Source organism: Mastigoproctus giganteus, chromosome 10, assembly GCF_048544385.1.
Source record: "Mastigoproctus giganteus isolate SK-2022 chromosome 10, ASM4854438v1, whole genome shotgun sequence".
Taxonomy (NCBI): domain Eukaryota; kingdom Metazoa; phylum Arthropoda; class Arachnida; order Uropygi; family Thelyphonidae; genus Mastigoproctus; species Mastigoproctus giganteus.
In genome coordinates, this window is record NC_143584.1 from 78,481,020 (window position 1) to 78,502,917 (window position 21,898).

General features: G+C 37.5%; 1 protein-coding gene across 1 annotated transcript in view; it reads left to right on the forward strand.

Annotated features, from left to right (window-relative positions):
- Nucleotides 1-21,898, forward strand: part of Cog7 (conserved oligomeric Golgi complex subunit 7) — a 335,222-nt gene that overhangs the window by 34,001 nt on the left and 279,323 nt on the right. Inside the window, exons 5-6 of the mRNA XM_090382401.1 lie at nucleotides 10,526-10,610; nucleotides 16,485-16,574. Coding sequence (XP_090238527.1) covers nucleotides 10,526-10,610; nucleotides 16,485-16,574 — 175 coding nt within the window. The remainder of the gene's footprint in view (nucleotides 1-10,525; nucleotides 10,611-16,484; nucleotides 16,575-21,898) is intronic.

Genomic DNA, 21,898 nt, shown 5'->3' on the forward strand with positions numbered 1-21,898 from the left:
TAACAGGAGAGACTGCTTCTACAGGGATGGGATACACTTAAATAGAAAGGATGCAAGAATGTTTGCTGATGCTATCGAGGCAGTGTTAGGTGGGTCGGAAAACTGCTAGATTGGGGGGATACAAGGACTAATAGATTAACAGTAGCCACTGGCAGAGGAGAAAGTGATCCTTGCACTGCTTCTATTGGAATGAGCAGCAGCCTGGAAAATAAGATGCAGGATATTACAGAGACTGCTGGGAATCATGGGGGTACAAGTAAACACATGGATTGTGTTAGGGTGGCTAAGAGGAAGAGCAGGTGCATGTATACTTGCGTGTACACCAATGCTAGGAGTTTAGTAAATAAATTTGATGAATTTGAGTTATTGCTCAAAACATCAAAAGCAGATATTGTTGGGATTTCAGAGACGTGGTGTCACACAGATATAAGCAATGCAGAACTGGAATTTGGGGAGTACAATGTCTACAGAAAGGATAGACAGGATAGGAAGGGAGGAGGGGTTATGCTATTAGTTAAGAAACACATAAAATCCAAGGAAGTGAAGCCAGTCGACATCACTGGACAGTGCATTGTAGAGTCAGTTTGGTGTGACATAAGCATTGGGAGATCAAAATTGAGAGTAGGAGTGTGCTATAGGCCTAATGACTCTGATGAGTATAATAAGAAACTGTACAGAGAAATAGAGTGGGCCAGTAAATCAGAGAGTCTTATAATGGGGGATTTTAATTTCCCAGATATTGACTGGAATTTGGGGGGTGGTCACTCACACACTAGCAAGGCTTTTGTGGATTTATTGGATGATTGTTTTCTACATCAGCATGTTCGGGAGGCAACTAGAAGGAGTAATACTCTTGATTTGATTATCAGTAGTGATTCTTCATGCATTAAGAATCTGCAGATATATGAACCACTAGGTGGCAGTGATCACAGTGTTCTGAAGTGGGAGTTACTCAAAGAGGTAACTACCATTAGGGGTAAAGGGAAGGGGTATTGCTTTCATAAAGGCGACTACGATGGACTGAGACAGTATTTAAATTCTATACAGTGGGATCAACTGATGATGTTACCAACAGCAAATTCAAAATGGGAAGCATTCAAAGAACTTATCGTGGAAGCTACTAGGCTTTACATACCAACTAAGAAATATTGTTCAAGGTTTAGGCCTAAATGGATGTCAGATGAACTAATGAAGCATATGGCAGAGAAGAAAAATGCATGGGATACATACAAATTAACACGTGACACAGAAGCCTGTGATAGATACAAGTTGATCTGTAACCAAGTTACAAAGGAGGTTAGGCAGGCGAAGGCAGATTACGAGAGATCCTTCGCAAGGGATGCGAAGAAAAACAGCAAAGAGTTCTTTACTTATGTAAACTCTAGAAGGAAGGGGATGAATCAGATTGGTCCACTTGATATCGATGGGTCAACTGTTGATGACCCTGCTCAGGTAGCTAACAAATTAAATGAATATTTTGCATCGACATTCACACATGAGGAGTTATTCAGCGAGGGGAATGCCAGAGGTGTATTCAACTCTAGCAGTAAGCTAGAGAATCTTGTAATAACTGAGAGTAAAGTGGAGGAGAAATTGTTGAAGATAAACACAAGAAAGGCACCTGGGGTGGATGGGATCTATCCTGTTATATTAAAGGAGGCAGCAAAGGAAGTAAGCAAACCCTTAGCCATAATTATGAGAGCTTCCTTGGACTCAGGGGAGGTACCCATGGACTGGAGATGTGCAAATGTGACCCCAATTCACAAGGGAGGATCAAAGGCTGACACAAGTAATTATAGACCTGTGAGTTTAACTTCTGTTCCCGGAAAATTAAAGGAGCCACTGGTTAAAGAAGCACTGCAGGATCATCTAGACAAGACTTCATTTATAGCTCGGACACAGCATGGTTTTGTTAAGGGGAAGTCTTGCCTGACCAATTTGATTGGATATTATGATGCAGTCACAAAAGAACTGGATGCAGGGAATAACTTTGATATTATATACTTGGATCTTAGAAAAGCTTTTGATACTGTTGCACATGGAAGACTGCTGCACAAATTGGAGCAGTGTGGCATTGGAGGCAAATTGCTGCTATGGATAAAGGGGTGGTTGAGGGGGAGAAGACAGAGAGTGGTAATCAATGGACACTGCTCATCATGGACTAATGTTATTAATGGAGTGCCTCAGGGTTCAGTATTGGGTCGTTTATTGTTCTCTGTATTTATAAATGATATTGATGATGGTATATCAAGTTTAATGTCCAAGTTTGCAGATGATACGAAGGTTGGCAGGGTTGTCAAGGATACTACTGACACAATGCTGCTGCAACAGGATCTGGAAAGGTTGAGCAGATGGGCTGAGAGGTGGCAAATGAAGTTTAACATTGACAAATGTAAAGTACTACATATGGAAAACAGCAACCCCAGAGCCAATGTATCAACTCTGTGCTACTACACTGACAGTGGTAGAGAATGAAAGGGACCTGGGGGTGGTTGTGCAGGCAGATATGAAGTTCTCTGAACAGTGCAGACGGGCTGCAAGAGTAGCTCATGGTGTATTGTCAATGATATATAGGAATTTTTCTAACATGGATAAGGAGGTGATTATTCCCTTGTATAAGGCAATGGTCAGGCCACACCTAGAGTACTGTATACAGGTCTGGAGGCCTCATTTCAAGAAGGATGTAGAGCTGCTGGAACGAGTGCAGAGAAGGGCAACAAGATTAGTGAATGGAACAAAGGGTGCTCTTACAAAGAAAGGCTTAAGTTTTGCGAATTACAGTGTCTGGAGACTAGGCACCAGTGAGGTGATCTGATAGAGGTGTACAAAGCTTTGAATGGTTTGAGCATGCTCAATGCTGATGGGATTCTTCCTCTTGCTCAGAATAATCACCTGAGAGGGCATAAGTTCAAATTGAGGAAAGACAGATGTAGGATAGATGCGGAAATTTGCCTTTAGCCAGCGAGTGGTTGGTAGGTGGAACAGACTTCCATCCCTTGTTGTGGAAGTGATAGCCTAAATAAGTTTAAGGCCCAGCTGGACAGGTATTTCGAACGAACAGAGGGGTGAAGTGGAAGTAGTTATTTTTTATTTATTTATTTTACTTTATTTTTTTTTTTTTGGCTGATGCTGCATAAGCTTGCTTTCTTGCATCAAATGCCTCTACTAATGCTAATGCTAAAAGATGAAATTTCCAGTGTTATAAATGATTCCAGAACCATGGGTTATAAATTCAAATTAAAGGGAAGGAGATTTAGACTGGATTGTAAGAAGTTTTCTTTTAGTCATTAATTAGTGGAATAAATTACTTCTGTTGCTAATTGGGGTTGATGTTTGAAGCTTGGGGAAATTCATAGGACAAATGGAAGTTACCTATGTGAGGGGAACACACATAGGTTGTTTATTTTCATTTTTATATATTTATTTTTTATATAGTATGAATCAGAGCTGTAATACTCAATACGTTCTACGTTGATAATAATATTTGTAAAATAATAAGAGGAGTTTACCTCAATATAGTATGTAGAACACTTCCGTATGATGCCCTCCAGAAATTAAAACTTCTAAACGAGAAAATTAACTAAAAAATCGACAACTTACATGTACATTAGAGTAAAATATTAATAAATTAAATAATAAAAACCAATTTAACACAATTCAAATCATTTAAAACAAATATTAAAATCAAATTAAACGCTATTAAAGATAAGAAAATATTAATTTCTGGAGGGTATCATACGGAGTGTTCTACATACTATATTGAGTTAAATTCCTCTATTATTTTAAGGAAGAAAAATCATTTTGAATATTTTCGTTAGATTCTTTTAATTCCGTATATTGATTTTTAATTGTTTTAAATGATTTGATTGTGTTAAATGGTTTTTTAAATTATTTAATTATTTATATTATACTCTAATGTACTGGTAAGTTGTCGATTTTTGTTTTTTCCGTGTTAATTTCTGGAGTGGTATCATACGGAAGTGTTCTATGTACTATATTGAGGAAAACTCCTCTTATATTTTACAAATTTATTTTTTATTAATTTTTATTACTTATGTGTATATGTATATTTTTTATTTTATTTTTATTTTTTGGTCAGTGATACAAAATTCTGGGGCTTGCACCATATGGCTAATGCATATATTTTCAACAAATTATTAGAAACAAACATATTACTGCGTGAGATGCAGCCTGAAAGACATTTTATATAATTTACTTAACAAGATTAAATAAAGCAATTTAACACTAAATTTAAAATAAAAAATAAAACTCTTCATAAAAACTTTTAATTCAAACAAAAAAAAAAAAAAAAGGAAAATCAAACTCTGAAGCACACAGAAAACCAAACAAAAAATGTCTACATGTTAAAAGCAGAACTTTTCAACAGTTAACAAAATTTGACAAAATTTATTAAAACTTTTGACATTTTAAAGCAAAACTTTTCGAGCATTTATGGCTGCAAAATTTATCATAGCTTCTAAATCAAGCTCTTTCAACAAAATCCATTCAGTTGGTAGCACTGATAATCCATCCAGTTTTTGACGTTTACAAGAAAACTATAATCTCTTATTTGTTTCAGGCCAATTCTTATTAGCAAGTCTGTTTTCAGGCCATTTTCCAGCATTTTCATAATCCTGTGAACCTTGCTGAATAGAAGTTTGTTCAAATTTATCTGCACTTTCAGTATTTGAACCTGGACTTATTTGGTAACTCTCAATGTTTTCATTCATTTTCTTACTTTCTAGATTTAAAGTTTCTACAGAATCTTTATGATGCTCGTTAACTTCAGAAACTGCAACATTGTGGTTGATATTTTGCTCGATTTATTGATGGCTAGCATTCATTATAACTTGATTTTAAAAAAACTTTGTGAGATTGCCTTTGTATTTATCCATAAATGTATCTTTTTCTGCTTTTCTCTTCCAATTTTCTGCTGCAGAGAGTTTCTTTTTTCTAAACATTTTTTGGGTAATTAATCAACACTAGAAAAAAATAAAATCGATTTTTTTTTTTTTTACTGAATGCACATTTAGAATCTGTTTGAGATAATGAACATTAAGTAAATGTGATGTATGACCAGGGGCGTTTGTTTGTTGTTTGGATTTTAGGAGCATTAGCAACTAAGGCCATATTGCTCCGGGGATATGCGGGGGTCATTCCCTGACCTTTCCGCATCCTCCATATTTGGTGATCACTGGCTCGAACCCCAGTCTAATCAAGAAGCGCCTGCTACGCATTGCTGCTCCTGCCTACCTGGTTACAGAGGCGCTGACCAGGGGAGAGTTCAGGGGTGAGCAGAGGGGGCATATGCCCCCTTAACCAAAAATTTTTAATTTAAGAAAAAGAATGCAGGAGGCTTTCTAAAAAAAAATTCAAAAGCCTATCTGGTCAGCATGCCCCCCTCTTACAATGATACCTGGACCTGGTCGCCATGCCCCCCTCCCCTTACGATGATACCTGGATACGCCACTGTGTATGACAAATGTCAGTAGGATTGTCTTGAATGAAGGAGATGTCCAGTGACGACACTTCGGCTGAGTTTACTTAAGCACTGATAACTGCATTCACACTAAAGAGAGATTAATTAACACATTAAACACTACACTACACTATACTAAGTCCAGTTGATGTTGGTGGTTTAGTGTTCTGGGAACTTCGCTGTTGTCCAGCAAGTTCATCGCCAGGTAATTTGGAAGCACTTCTAGTCGTTGCTGGTATTTCTCACTGTAATTACGTATTTCTTCTTTTGCTGTTGGCATGTTCAGATCTTTATGAATCATTTTATTTATGACATACCAGGGCAAGTTGGTAATGGTTCTCAGCATCTTTGATTGAAGGCGTTGGAGTATTTCTATTTTTGAAGTGCTGGCAGTACCCCAAAGCCAGATGCCATAGGTCCACATGGGTTTCAGTATGACTTTGTATATAAATAGCTTGTTTGCCAGTGATAACTTGGAATCTCTTCCAATTAGCCATACAACTTGCTAGCTTTCAGCCCAAGGTGTTCCCTCTTTTTCCAAATGTCTTTTTTCCAGTTTAAGCATCTATCTAGATGATTCCAAGCAGTGGCAGATCCAGAAAAAAATGACAGGAGGGGCACCATTTGTGACAGGCGCACACAATTGTGTGCGCCTGTCACAAAATAATGCACAGTACAAAACAAATATGACATTCAAACATAATGTTACTGGCGAACACAGGCACAAGTAAACATTATGCACGACCAAACTGTATGACATCTCAAACTAAAATGACGATCATATCAGCATCAGTGTTGCCAACTGTAGTCAGTTGAAAATAGCTGAGCCACAATGAAAAAATAGATAAAATCCTATGTTAACAATGAAAAAAATAATTTTTTTTTTGTGGCTAAAGGGAATTTAAACAATTGGTGTATATTTTCAAAAATATGACAATGGGACATGTGCCCCTGTGCCCTTACTCTGAATCCGCTACTGATTCCAAGGTACTTAGCATCGTCAGCTTACGATATGGTGTTGCATTTAATTTCACTGGTGGGCATGTTTCCTGTCTCATTGTAAATGCAACATGAATAGATTTTGTCTCATTGGTTTTCATGTGGTATTTTTTTTTGCCAAGCTTGTGTCTGGTTAAGCTGTTCTTGTAACTTTTATGACGCAATCATTGGATCTTCATCGGCTACAAGTTCTGCTGTGTCATCAGCAGATGTTGCTGCTAGGGTGTTATCGTTAACTGGGAGGTCAGCAGTGTACAGGATATACAATACTGGCCCCAAGACACTCCTCTGAGGCACTCTAGAAAGTATTGAATATAATTTGGTTTGTTCTTCTTTCAGTTTCACTTGAAAATATCTTTCTGTGAGGTATGATTTAATAATTATATATAATTGGTGAGTAGTGGAGTATATATAATTGGTGAAGAAGGTCATTGATATACAGGAATTTTTCTAGCAGGGATAAGGAGGTGATTATTCCCTTGTATAAGGCAATGGTCAGGCCACACCTTGAGTACTGTATACAGGTCTGGAGGCCTCATTTCAAGAAGGATGTAGAGCGGCTGGAACGAGTACAGAGAAGGGCAACAAGATTAGTGAATGGAACAAAGGGTTGCTCTTACGAAGAAAGGCTTAAGTTTTGCAAATTACAGTGTCTGGACACTAGGCACCGGTGAGGTGATCTGATAGAGTTGTATAAATCCTTGAATGGTTTGAGCATGCTCAATGCTGATGGGATTCTTCCTCTTGCTCAGAATAATCACCTGAGAGGGCATAAATTCAAATTGAGGAAAGACAGATGTAGGATAGATGTGCGGAAATTTGCCATTAACCAGCGGGTAGTTGGTTGGTGGAACAGACTTCCATCCGTTGTTGTGGAAGTTGATAGCCCAAATAAATTTAAGGCTCAGCTGGACAGGTATTTCGAACGAACGGAGGGGTGAAATGGGAGTGGTTTTTTTTTTTTTTTGGCTGATGCTGCATAAGCATGCTTTCTTGCATCATATGCCTCTCCTAATGCTAATGCTAGTGCCTGCTTCAGTTTGTATAGCAATCCTGCATGCCAAACTTTGTCGAATGCTTGGCTGCGCATACACAAAGACATTCCCCTTGGCAATATCATGTCCCGTTCGTGATTGCTCCATAAACATCAAACAAGCTTACGTGTGTATCAAATGTGTGTAAGAACATCAATCAAACGTGTGCAAGAACACGACCAAGTAATATTTTTTTGTTTCCAGACAATTGTTGATAAAATTGACACATCAATGTGTTTTTTCAATAGTGCATAGATGTGTCAATCCAAATTGGTGTGGTGGAATTAACTTTTTTTTCTTCTAGGATGGGTTTCAACTGTTTTAATATTAGCTTTTCTATTATTTTTGATAATATTGGTAGTAAACTGATGGGCTGATATGATGTTGCTTTGTTGGAGGGTTTCCCAGGCTTTAGTATCATTATTATTTGGGAAACTTTCCATGCTTCTGAGAAGTAACCCGCACGTATTATGGCATTGTATATGTGTGTTAGAAGCATTAGTCCATTTAGAGGTAGTTCCTTGAGTATTTTACCAGTTTCCCGGAGCTTTTTTAGAATTCAATCCTCTTTGTATAATACTCCTTACTTCAGCTGTCAAGAAGGCTTTTACAGGTGGAGATAACTGACAGAAGCCGTAAGATAACAATGAATATACCTTTTTACTGATTGTGTTGGCTGTTTCATCCTTTTTTATAGCTTTCCACAAGGCATAGTCAATGGCATCAGTTGCAGTTATCTGTTTCAGATGTTCCTGAATTGATTCATTTTTTATTGCATAGAGCATTCTTTTTAAATTTCTTGCTGCATTATTAAAATTTCTTTTGTCTTCAGGGTGTCTGCACAGTTGCCAGACTCGTCTTAGCCTTCGTTTTTCTGCTATTGTTTGTTTTATAATGGTTGGCAAATTCCGTTTTTCCTTGTGTGCTTATATTTCTAGTGCTTCCCAGGCAGCAGCTTGTATTATTGTTGTTAGGTTTTCTTCAGCTTGATCAGTATCGTCAGATGTTTTAAGATGCATTTTTAGTTTACATTCTCATTTATTATCTCTTGAAAATATTCATAATCTGTGTGTTTATTATGAAGAACTGGTGGTTTCTGATTATAATATGCAAGCTCAGATTTGCCATTACTGGGAAGTGATCAGAAGGTAGGTCTAGACTTGATGTTATATCTGTATAATCTTCTGCAATCCCTTTAGTTATGAAGATGTCTAATATATCGGGAACTTTTCTCCTATCTGTCAGCTGGTATGTTGGGTCGTCAGTAGATAAATGTTTGTAATGATTTTCTTGCATTACTCTGTATAGTGTTCGTCCCCTCAGTGTTCCCCATTGTACATGCTTAGCATTGTAATCTCCTCCTGCGATAAATCTATTCCAAAAAGCTCGGAATAGGGTTATGAATTAATTTTTACTAATATTATAGCTTAGTGAGCAGTAGACTATGGAAACCATGATAGGACCTCCCCAGTCTTAATTGCAGTACTCATTACTTGTGTAAATTCGTTTTGTATTTGGTTAGCTTACGGTGGTTTATGGATTTTTTAACAATTATTGTTGAATTCCTTCCGAGTTGTTCCTTCAGTGTGTTTTGTACCATAGTAGCTATTGTTCATAATTTTAAAATGGCTTCTGCTTGTAAAGTGTGTTTCTCTAATCAACATGATATCTAAGTTATGTTCAATTATAAATGTTTTTTACCTCCTGGTTATATCCATCCAGGCCATTGGCATTCCAAAGAGCAATTTTTAATGATTTAATCATTACTTAAGTTTTGCTACAAGTGCTGTTAGCAGGTTGAACATCATTCTTGTCTTCTGTCAACCTTGCTTGATTTTTCACTTGTCTAATTAAGGCTTGTTCCAATCTGAAGAGAGATTGTTGCACTTGTGTTGGCATGTTTTGCGTGAGGTTGTTCTGTTTTTGCTGGGATCTTTCTTTCGCTACTTGAGCATAGGATGGGTGGGTTCAATTCCCATCCAATATTTCTTTAATCTTGTTAATTTTCTAATGAAAAAACAAAAATCAATAAAAAATAGAAACAAGAAATAATTTTAAATAACATTTATTAAAAAATTTATAAAAATTTACATTTATAAAATTTAAATATAAATTAAAAATTTATATTTAAATCATTTTAGATTTTAGGGTTAATGCTTTTTACAAATAAAATAGAACCTAAAATAAAATATAATAGAATATACTCAAATGAATGAGGAGCTTACTAAGTTGCTGTCTTTTTTTCAATTACTTAGAAATGAAAGGCAGTATATTTCTGTATAGTTCTGCTGTACTTACAACCTCATGAAAAAAAAAAAAACCAGGTAAAATAAGGCATGGGATAGATGATGGAAGATGGCACTGCTCTAACAGAAGCTGTCAAAAATCCACTGGTCTATTTAAAGATAATGTCTTCGAAGGGATACATTATCTACCTCTTATGCTTTGTAGTTTTGTGATTTGACCAGCTGTATAGTTCTGCTGTTACTTTATCTCCCATGATGTAATAAATGGACATGATGGAGGCCCAATTTCAAGGTTTTGAATGACACCATATTTTTTCAAAAAATATCCCATCAATGGAACTGAAAAGCAAAAAATGCATGGGGAATATATTGACGTATACATATGTGAAGAACTTACACTCTTGCATGATGAGAAGCTGTACACTGACCAAACAGTGCACAGCTTCTCATCATGCAAGCTGTACACTGGCCAAACAGTCTGATGTGTCTCTCAGACACATTGTGCCCAGTCTCATTATGAAAAGTTGCACTCATCAAAGGATTAAAAAAAAATTGACCGGTCTAATATGTGACACCACATATTTAAAAATATATATGTAATAAAATAAATATATAATGAAAAACCAATAAAATTCAGCCTCAATATATATAGGATTTGACTTTTCAGTTACAGTAATTGTATGTTTTGGGGAACACAGTGAAATACATTTAATGTCTTTGTTTTTTACCAATTTAAAATTTTGAAATGCTGTAATTATATTTATTAGAGTTTTGAGAGATATTGATGCTGTGAAACAAGAGGCTCGCTTGTTAGAAGAACAGATGAAAACAATTAAGGAACAAGTTGTGAAGGTATTGACACTTTCTTTTTTGTTCTTGTTTTACATGTTGAAAATGACCTAATGACTAAATTTTGTTGCTATGGAAACAAAACATTGTTCTGATATTTCTAGGTGCATGTGTTGGCTGCTACTTTTTTTGTTTCCTGTGAAATTCCTGTATCTTAATATTTCTAAATCCCTGTTTCAGTCATGTTCTGAAAGCAATCTGTTATAACCCCTATTGTTCTGTGAAATGGCATGAGCTATGTTTATTTTTGGGTAGTTCTGTTAATGTTTGATGAGATTTTTGTGCCCTAGACCCAAATGTTTTGATGGTTGACTTTCCAACTAAAGTGAAAAGTGATTTAATTAATGAAAATAAGTGATGTTCCTAAAATGCTATTCAACTTTCTGATGAAAGTCACAGTAAAAATTTGTATTGCTTGAATTTGGCATTTGGCTTTAAGCACTAAGTGCAACTCTTGACCTTTCAAAAATAATGTAATTGATGCTACTACCTTAGTGATCCTCCATTTCATTTTAGGAATATCTAGTGGCAGCAGTGAAACAAACATGCCATCCTTTACTGAGTCCTAGTGGATCAGGAGCACTACAATATCTGCTTTAATACCTCATCTCTCATTCTGGAGTGCATTATTGAAATATTCTTGCACATCCAGAGAATATGCTAAACTGCTGTTTAAAGCATTTTGAGTTCATGGCTACATCGGTAAATGGACTTTTGGGCGTCACGAAAGCTTGTCTTGCATCTTACACTGTTTCATCAGTGGCATGGGGCAACCTGGACCCTTCCTCTTGCAAAGCCTTTGCTTTCAAAGTGATTTTATACCAATTGTAAATTGACTTAAGTTTAGTGGTTCCTTTCTTAGTATGTACAAAAGTCACATTCCACACTAGCCTTTGATTTTGTCTTTGCAGACCAGATGCCATAAAATGCTTTTTCTGTGGAGAAGCCATTTAAACATGTTTCTTTGGTGGATGTGATGGAAAATTACAGTTTTTGGTGGGGATTTAAAAGAAAGGTTGAGAATTTTACTCTCATATGCATGGCTGTGTTTACTTATTTTTGAATTTCCTTGTGTATAGATTCTAACTGTTTTAATCAGAATAAATAGTTCAACAAAGTTTATTTTTATTTAACACAACTACTGAATATCAGATTAGTCATCCGGTTTGCTTCAAGAGTCAGATTGTAGATGACAAATCAATAGTTAAGTTAGACAGCTGTTCATAAAGTTAGTAGTTATACATTTTGTTCTAAAATTGCATGAACAAATGTAGGAGCATATTCTACAGCTAAAAATAAGAAATAAAAGTTTCTATAAACATGTCTCAAAAGTCTTTATTTCTGAGATATTAATCATAAATTGCAAAACCTAAAAAGAAACTGAAGTAAACCTCTAAAAGGAAAACATTAAAGCAAGTTGTTCAATGTGACCTCTATATTGTTCAGTGCACAATATGACATGTAAGTCTTATCCTTTCAGCAGCTTCCAGAATGCAATTTCTCAGTTTGTCTTGCTTGGTATTATGTGTAGAATGAACTGTAGGTTTCGAGTCTTATCCAGTCTTTGACTGATTTGAAATTCATAAATGTTGCAGGAAAAGTGGGCTGCTGCACATTTGCTGATTTTCAATTGGGGGGTGGGGGTGCATTGTAATAATTCTCATATATTGTTCCACAGAAAATGTAGTATGGCCATTCATGAAAGTCTTGATGGTAAAAGATAGGATCAGTGAGATGTCCTGCAAGGGCAGTCTTATTGGACCTTATTTGTGGTTCTTATATGTGGTGCTGTGAATGCCACACCAAACATTAAGGGAAAAAGTATGTGGATAATAAGTACTGAAAATTGTATGTCATTTTTTTCCCCTTTTTGGAAGCCCCAAACATGAAAAGTATTAGAATCTTTAGTATTTAGTACCACATATGGATTGAAGGCTGAGAAGACAAAAGATACCAGGGGCAACAACAAAAGTTGTTGGGCCCATTGTTGTTTTTTATATTTATCATATTGATGAAGGTATATCAGGCTTAATGTCCAAGTTTGTAGACAATACAAAGGTTGGCAAGGTTGTTAATGACAGTACACTATTGCAACAGGATCTAGAAAAGTTGGGCAGATGGGCTGAGAGGTGGCAACTGAAGTTTATTTTTATTTAACACAACTACTGAATATCAGACTAATCTGATATTCAGTAGTTATGTTACTGCTACCCACATGCAGCACTTTGACAAAAGTAAAGTGCTGCATATGGGTAGCAGTAACCCTAGAGTAACTTACCAACTGTGCGGTACTACACTCAGAGTAGTGGAGAATGAAAAAGAACTGGGGGGGTAATTGTGCAGTCAGATATGAAGGCTTCTGAGCAGCACAGACAGGCTTCCAGAGCAGCTCATGGGATTTTGGAATGATATACAGGAATTTTGTTAGCAGGGATAAGGAGGTGATTATTCCTTTGTATAATTGACTTGTTTCCAATTGCCAGATGTTCAGGAACAGTGCTACTGTGCTTCTGAAGGTGGAGGTATTGATATCAGTCAGTCATTCAACATGGGCACATGAACAAGTTGCCTACTCTGTAGGCCTATCTGTAAGCATGTCCACTGGATGTGCCTGGAAACTTTTCTCTGTGTACCTTGGTTCTATTCTTCTATTAATTGAGGGATTGTGTCATCTGTTGTTCCAGACAGCACTTGCTGACTATCATTCACCTTGACTCTCAACCATTGGTGATCTCCCCTGTCCTAGCAGGTTGGATGGTTGTGTGTCCTTCTTGGACCATTCCCGCCACACTGCCTTGCTACAGCATTCCTTGAACAGCCAACAGTGCCTGTGGTTGCTGAGATGCTGGCCCTGCCTTCATAGTGCCACCCATTGTTCCTCCCAGGTCCTTACCTTTCCCTGTTGCATGGGCTTCATGCTGATGAAATGAAAGGCACTGCGGTGCTGTCACTATTTACGTTGCACTGGTCAGTGACTTTACTCCTGAGTGCTTTGGGATTTGTCCACTTGTGGAGACAGGAGCAGGCATAATGCTTCGACTCATGAGAAGCAAATTTTTACATAGTATGGTTTGCATGTTTTTTATTGTTTTCCTAGAATTATTGTGTGAGAGAACTTATTCAGTCTCACATCACCATGTATGTTCTACTTTTAATCGTAGCATGGGGAACTGATGGGTACTGACACTACAGAGCTTGGAATTGTGTATCTACCGTTGATCTGCCAGGCCTAAAGCCATACAGTTCCTCGGCCATCCAATTTTCAATCGTTCCTCTTGGCTTCCGCTGTAACACTCTCTCTCATACGGCTTACTCACATGTGATGTCAGTGTGATGACTCTATAATTGGAACACTTTTTCCTGTTCCCCTTCTTGAACAATGGGATGATCAAACCTTCTTTTCAGTCCTTCAGCACCTGTCTCTCATCTTACAGAACAGTCTGCATGTCCACGCTATCCCTGCCTAGCCTGTAGCCTTCAGCATCTCTCCGTTTATCTCATCTATATCAGCAGACTTACCTGTCTTGATGTATTTCCCTGCCTGCACTACATCATTTCACATCAAGTCTGTCTGGTCTCTTTCCGTATCTTCTCTTTCATCCTCTCTTTTTTGACCAACCTGCCTTTGTCCCTTTTGCTGGCTGTTCTGCATGTTTAACAGATTTTCAAAATACTTCTTCTATGTTTCTCTTATCTCTTCATCCTTGGTTATTATGTTCTCATTCTCATCCATCAAGTATTTGCTCTGTTCACCATCTCTTCTCCTATTTCTCATCATACCATACAGCATCTTTTTATTACTGTCGATATCTTGTCATAGAGTTTCACTCCATTCTTCCAACCACAGTCTTCTCTCTTTTTTAACTATCCTCTTGGCCTCTCTCTCTTCACGATTTCACATCTCTCTTTATTCTCAACATTTCTGTTCTAGAAGTAGGTCCTGAATGCATTATTCTTGATTTTCACAGTCTCTCATTCCACCATGGGGTTTCTTTTTATCTCCTTCAATTGCTTGTTCTTCTGCAAACCTGCTCTGTCAGTCTTACTATACAGTCTTTAAATGCTTTACATTCTGATTCCATGCTGTTCACCACTGTCTTAAGTACAACCTTCTTGAACTCTTCTCTGAACATCGCTCCTTTTTCCTCTTCTTTCAACTTCCACACCCCTAGTTTTCTCTCTCTCGTTACTTTAATCCTCTTCAATTTAGGGAATCTTAAAACTCCAACAACTAACCTGTGATCACTACTCAAGGAGACACTAGGAATGACCTTGACGTCCACTAGTCTTCTGTGTCGCTCTTTATCCACAAGTATATAGTCAAAGAGGAATTCCTCTTGACTGTCCCAACCGTAACTTGTCACTATGTGACTCTTTCTTTTCTTGAACCAGGTGTTTCCTGTGATCAAGCTGTTCTGTAAACAGAAATCCAACAGCCTGTCACTATCATCATTCCTAGGTTCCCAACCATGTGGACCCATAATGTATTCCAGTCCTTGTCTCTCCACCCCGACTTTTACGTTAAGGTCACCCATGATGACTATATTTCCACCTGTGATGTTCTCTTTGAGCTTGTCCTCAAACTCCAGCTTCTCCATTTCTTTGCAACTGGTTTGCAGTGCATAACATTGTAGTATCTTCAGTGTTTCACTGTCATTTATTTGCAGTTTAATTGACATGAGTTTGTTGCTGATATTATTCACCTCCAATAGCCTTTCCTTAATCCTGTGATCTATAATGATGGCTACACCCTTCCTCGCTGAATCACCCCCAGACCAATATAGGTAATAGCCTCTTTATAACTCTCTACACCCATTTCCTTTCCATTTTGACTCACTCAATCCAAATATGCTTATTTTTCTGTTCTTTAAGGTGTTCGTATACTCCTCAATTTTTCCTGACAGTGTCATAATATTGAGTGTGGCTAATTTAATATGTGTCGTCATCAGGCTTGTTGGCATCACAGATACCACCAATAAGATCAGCTGTGTCACCTCTGGGCTTATTAGTTTTGAGGCTTCATTTTCTATTGAAGGCAATAAATTTAATCTGCTGATCTGCCAAATCTGTCTCAGCCATATAGATGTGGTAGCTCTTATTCAATAGTGAAGCTTCCTCGTGATGTCACAGTTCTATCCATATATATACTAAATCAACAACTTTAGCTTATAGGTCCCTATCTCTTTCCTCCCAGATTCAAATAACCCTTCAACTGTTATCTATTGTAAAGATGTAAATTAACAATTTTACACAATTTATGCCGATTTGCTAGTCACCACTGAACAATCAGGTGGCACTGCTGTAGTTCTTTTATCTCATGAAGGATAAATCCAAATGGCTGACTCAATAGAATTAATACATAATATTGAGTTTGAAGAAAAATAGGATGCTAGTAAGTCAGCTTTGTCGCTGAGGATGCAATAGAACATCATATTTTAACAGAGGTGGGTGTATTGTGGCTAATAACTTTGGCAACAGACAAGAATGCTTGACTTCCATTTGGATAAGTTATGAGTTAGGAGGTTATTTATGGCATCACTAATGACTTTTGCATTAACTTTCAGTTTTTTCTTCTTATTTTGGGGTTACATCTTCATAGTCTGTTCACACGATTCAACAGCCCACATGGTGAATTTTGTTTTTTTTTAAATAGAGTGGTTCTGTTAATATATTTTCTTTGTTTAATGGATAGTTTTTATTTATGACAGGCAATAAGTTATAAAAAAACAGTAGTTAAGTGTTAACAGAATTGCAACAACTGACAGATAAAAAAAAACAACATGTTATCTGTTTCTTAATTACCTTACATTTAAAATAACTTTTTCAAGCTTTGTTAAAAAAAAAATTGTATCATTGATTATGACTATTTGAATTTAGGTTGAACAGGATTCAGCAAAGTCAATGCAGACTTTGTTGGTGATCGATTCTGTTAAGTCTAGAATGCAAGAGGCCTGTAAAGCTTTAAGAGTAAGTAGGCAGCCAGCACAAATAATTAAATTAAATTAATTACACGTGAATGTTGTTAGTATTAAAAGGATTATAATGTGCCTCTCCAAATATTAGCCTGTATTTTCAGATGCTATCAACTAACTTAATTTGTAACTTAACTCTGTTTAAGTTACATTATGAGGAGAGGAATACTTGAGTATACCTATATATAATACTGGTTTGGCAATAGAATTAAATATTTCACTTTAGCTAGCAGTTTGTCATTTTCTTTTAATAACAAAAGTAAAAAAAAAATGTTTTTTGTTTGGTGTTTTAAGATAGCCCACTGTAAAATTAAATGAGAATGTACTCACTACAAGAAAACTAATAAAGGAAGGAGGAGATCCTATTTTCATAACACTTTATGTGAAATTACATATGATAATTTTTTTTTTTTTTAGGGGATTTTTTGGCATATCAACTGCTTGGGCCTTGGTTCATGTGATATACCAGTCTACATGACTTATCGTATTGTATCTATACTAGTAAACTTAATTCTGGACAATAAAAAAATTTAAATGCTTATTTCTTTATTTTGAATTCAAAATTGCTTATCTACAAGGGGAGTTCAAAAACAAAAACAATTTGTATCCACCCAGAAGTAGTTGTGATAGAAGATTGAAATAAACAGTGTGTATTACACTTTTTCAACATATCACCATACAAAATGATATATTTTTGACATCTCTCAATACACTTCCACAGGCCAGATTTTAGAATTCCTCTGACTTTCCTTCAAACCACAACTTGTCAGAAAAAATCACCTCATCATCGGCAGCAAAATGTTTTCTACGAAGAAAGAACTTCAAGGCAGGATGGAGGAAGAAATCTGAGAGTGCATGATTGGGGGAAATAAGCAGCAATATTTCAAACCCACCTTTTTGGGCATATCTTACTGCAGCATGCAAGGAATGCACAGGGACATTATCATGGAGCAGGTGCACATCTTTTGACAGTTCCCCATTTTTTTTCTTTTACAGCAGCACATAGATTTACGAGAGGTTGCGATTTTTCTGTCACAGTACAGCCCTTTTGGAGTAATATGTTAGTATTACACCATGCTGATCCCAAATAACTGACAGCATCACCTTACCAGCACTTGGTTGTGCCTTTGCCTTTTGGGGGTGGTGTGGGGTGGGGTGATTCTGCATGCTTTCATTGTTTTGATGTTTGTTTAATTTCAGGTCATAGTGATAGATCCAAGTTTCATCCATGTTGACTAGTTGTGGAAAAAACTCCTTGCTTTTCCTGGCACATCAACAACAACAACAACAAAATTTCATGTACATGTTATGCCTTTTCCTTCTGGTAAGGGGTCTTGGAACCCATATAGCAGACACTTTACTCATATGCAAATGTTGATGAATGATGTTCTCCATAGACTCTACACTAATTTGGAGCTCTGCAGCTAGTTCTTTGAGACTAATAAGGCAAATTAGCATTAGCATTAGCATTAGCATTAGTAGAGGCATTTGATGCAAGAAAGCAAGCTTATGCAGCATCAGCCAAAAAAAAAAAAAAAAAAAAACCCACTTCCACTTCACCCCTCTGTTCGTTCAAAATACCTGTCCAGCTGAGCCTTAAACTTATTTAGGCTATCAACCTCCACCACAAGGGATGGAAGTCTGTTCCACGAACCAACCACCCGCTGGCTAAAGGCAAATTTCCGCACGTCTATCCTACATCTGTCTTTCCTCAATTTGAATTTATGCCCTCTCAGGTGATTTTTCTGAGCTAGAGGAAGAATCCCATCAGCATTGAGCATGCTTAAACCATTCAAGGCTTTATACACCTCTATCAGATCACCTCGCTGGTGCCTAGTCTCCAGACACTGTAATTTGCAAAACTTAAGCCTTTCTTCGTAAGAGCACCCCTTTGTTCCATTCACTAATCTTGTTGCCCTTCTCTGTACTCGTTCCAGCAGCTCTACATCCTTCTTGAAATGAGGTCTCCAGACCTGTATACAGTACTCCAGGTGTGGCCTGACCATCGCCTTATACAATGGAATAATCACCTCCTTATCCCTGCTGGAAAAATTCCTGTATATCATTGACAAAACTCCATGAGCTACTCTTGCAGCCCGTCTGCACTGCTCAGAGAACTTCATATCTGCCTGCACAACCACCCCCAAGTCCCTTTCATTCTCTACCACTGTCAGTGTAGTACCACAGAGTTGATACGTTGCTCTGGGGTTGCTGTTTCCCATGTGTAGTACTTTACATTTATCAATGTTAAACTTCATTTGCCACCTCTCAGCCCATATGCTCAACCTTTCCAGATCCTGTTGCAGCAGCATAGTGTCAGTAGTGTCCTTGACAACCCTGCCAACCTTTGTATCGTCTGCTAACTTGGACATTAAGCCCGATATACCATCATCAATATCATTTATAAATACAGAAAACAATAATGGACCCAACACTGAGCCCTGAGGGACTCCACTAATAACATCAGTCCACGATGAGCAGTGTCCATTGATTACCACTCTCTGTCTTCTCCCCATCAACCACCCCTTTATCCATAGCAGCAATTTGCCTCCAATGTCACACTGCTCCAATTTGTGTAGCAGTCTTCCATGTGCAACAGTATCAAAAGCCTTTCTAAGATCCAAGTATATAATATCAAAGTTATTCCCTGCATCCAGTTCTTTTGTGACTGCATCATAGTATCCAGTCAAGTTGGTCAGGCAAGACTTCCCCTTAACAAAACCATGCTGTGTCTGAGCTATAACTGAAGTCTTGTCTAAATGATCCTGCAGTGCTTCTTTAACCAGTGCCTCCATTAATTTTCCTGGAACACAAGTTAAGCTCACAGGTCTATAATTACTTGTGTCAGCCTTTGATCCTCCTTTGTGAATTGGGGTCACATTTGCACATTTCCAGTCTATGGGTACCTCCCCTGAGTCCAAGGAAGCTCTCATAATTATGGCTAAGGGTTTGCTTACTTCCTTTGCTGCCTCCTTTAATATAACTGGATAGATCCCATCCACCCCGGGTGCCTTTCTTGTGTTTATCTTCAACAGTTTCTCCTCCACTTTACTCCCAGTTATTTCAAGATTCTGTAGCTTACTGCTAGAGTTGTGTACACCTCTGGCATTCCCCTCGCTGAATAACTCCTCATGTGTGAATGTCGATGCAAAATATTCATTTAGTTTGTTAGCTACCTGAGCAGGATCATCAACAATTGACCCATCAATATCAAGTGGACCGATCTGATTCATCCCCTTCCTTCTAGAGTTTACATAAGTAAAGAACTCTTTGCTGTTTTTCTTTGCATCCCTTGCCAAGGATTTCTCGTAATCTGCCTTCGCCTGCCTAACCTCCTTTGTAACTTGGTTGCATATCAACTTGTATCTATCATAGGCTTCTGTGTCATGTGTTAATTTGTATGTATCCCATGCATTTTTCTTCTCTGCCATATGCCTCATTAGTTCATCTGACATCCATTTTGGCCTAAACCTTGAACAATATTTCTTAGTTGGTATGTAAAGCCTAGTAGCTTCCAAGATAAGTTCTTTGAATGCTTCCCATTTTGAATTTGCTGTTGGTAACATCATCAGTTGGTCCCACTGTGTAGAATTTAAATACTGTCTCAGTCCATCGTAGTCGCCTTTACGAAAGCAATACCCCTTCCCTTTACCCCTAATGGTAGTTACCTCTTTGAGTAAATCCCACTTCAGCACACTGTGATCACTGCCACCTAGTGGTTCATTTATCTGCAGATTCTTAATGCATGAAGAATCACTGCTGATAATCAAATCAAGAGTATTACTCCTTCTAGTTGCCTCCCGAACATGCTGATGTAGAAAACAATCATCCAATAAATCCACAAAAGCCCTGCTAGTGTGTGAGTAACCAGCCCCCAAATTCCAGTCAATATCTGGGAAATTAAAATCTCCCATTATAAGACTCTCTGATTTACAAGCCCACTCTATTTCCCTGTACAGTTCCTTATTATACTCATCAGAGTCATTAGGCCTATAGCACACTCCTACTCTCAATTTTGATCTCCCAATGTTTATGTCACACCAAACTGACTCCACACTGCACTGTCCAGCGATGTCGACTGGCTTCACTTCCTTGGTTTTTATGTGTTTCTTAACTAATAACATAACCCCTCCTCCCTTCCTATCCTGTCTATCCTTTCTGTAGACGTTGTACTCCCCAAATTGCAGTTCTGCATCCCTTATATCTGTGTGACACCACGTCTCTGATATCCCAACAATATCTGCCTTCGATGTTTTGAGCAATACCTCAAATTCATCAAATTTATTTACTAAACTCCTAGCATTGGTGTACACGTAAGTATACCTGCACCTGTTTCTATTCTTAGCTACCCTAACACAACCCATGTGTTTACTTGTACCGCAATGGCTCCCAGCAGTCTCTGAAATACCATGCATCTTGTTTTTCAGGCTTCTGCTCATTCTAATAGAAGCAGTGCAAGAATCTCTTTCACCTCTGCCAGTGGCTACTGTCAATCTATTGGTCTTTGTCTCCCCACAAGCTAGCAGTTTTCCGACCCACCTAAAACTGCCTCGATAGCATCAGCAAATATTCTTGCACCCTTTCTATTTAAGTGTATCCCATCCCTGTAGAAGCAATCTCTCCTGTTAACAAGTACAGTCCAGGCTGAAAAAAATTCTACCCCTTGAGCCTTGCACAATCTTTCCAGGGCCGAATTGATTGACAAGGCTCTCATCATATACTCCCTCCTATCGTGTCTGGGCAGAATTGCAGACACTTTCAAATTCAATCCGGCATCCCCCTCCCCGGTATCCCCCTCCCCCATACTTCTCCTTCAACCCATGCACGATACTAAGTACTATAGGTTGATACCCTTCGTGTTTGGGGTTTTCATAAAAAAAAAAAAAAAAAATATTCCAGGATTAATGTCTCAATTTTTGCAACACTCTCTTCTGTTACAGCAGTTGCTGGGCATTTGGGGTTTCTTTATGCACTGAGGTTCTTCCACATTTTAATTACTTATACCAATGTAATCTGGGCAGTTTTCTCCATAAACAGCAACCGTTTCTTCTTCTTTGATTGTTTTGGGTGTTTTTCCTTGCAAAAAGAGAAACCGAATCACTGATCTGTATTCCACTTTATCCATTGTGATACTTTGCTTAATTTACTGCTTCAAAGAAAAAAAAAAATTGTCAGATTGAAACCAAAATTTTTGTGGTTTCCATAGAGATTTCAAACAAGAAAAATTTAATCTTTCTACCACAATTACTTACGGAAGAATACAAATCTTTTTGAAACCCCTCTCAATTTTGAAAGAAAAATATCATAGTCAGTTTAACA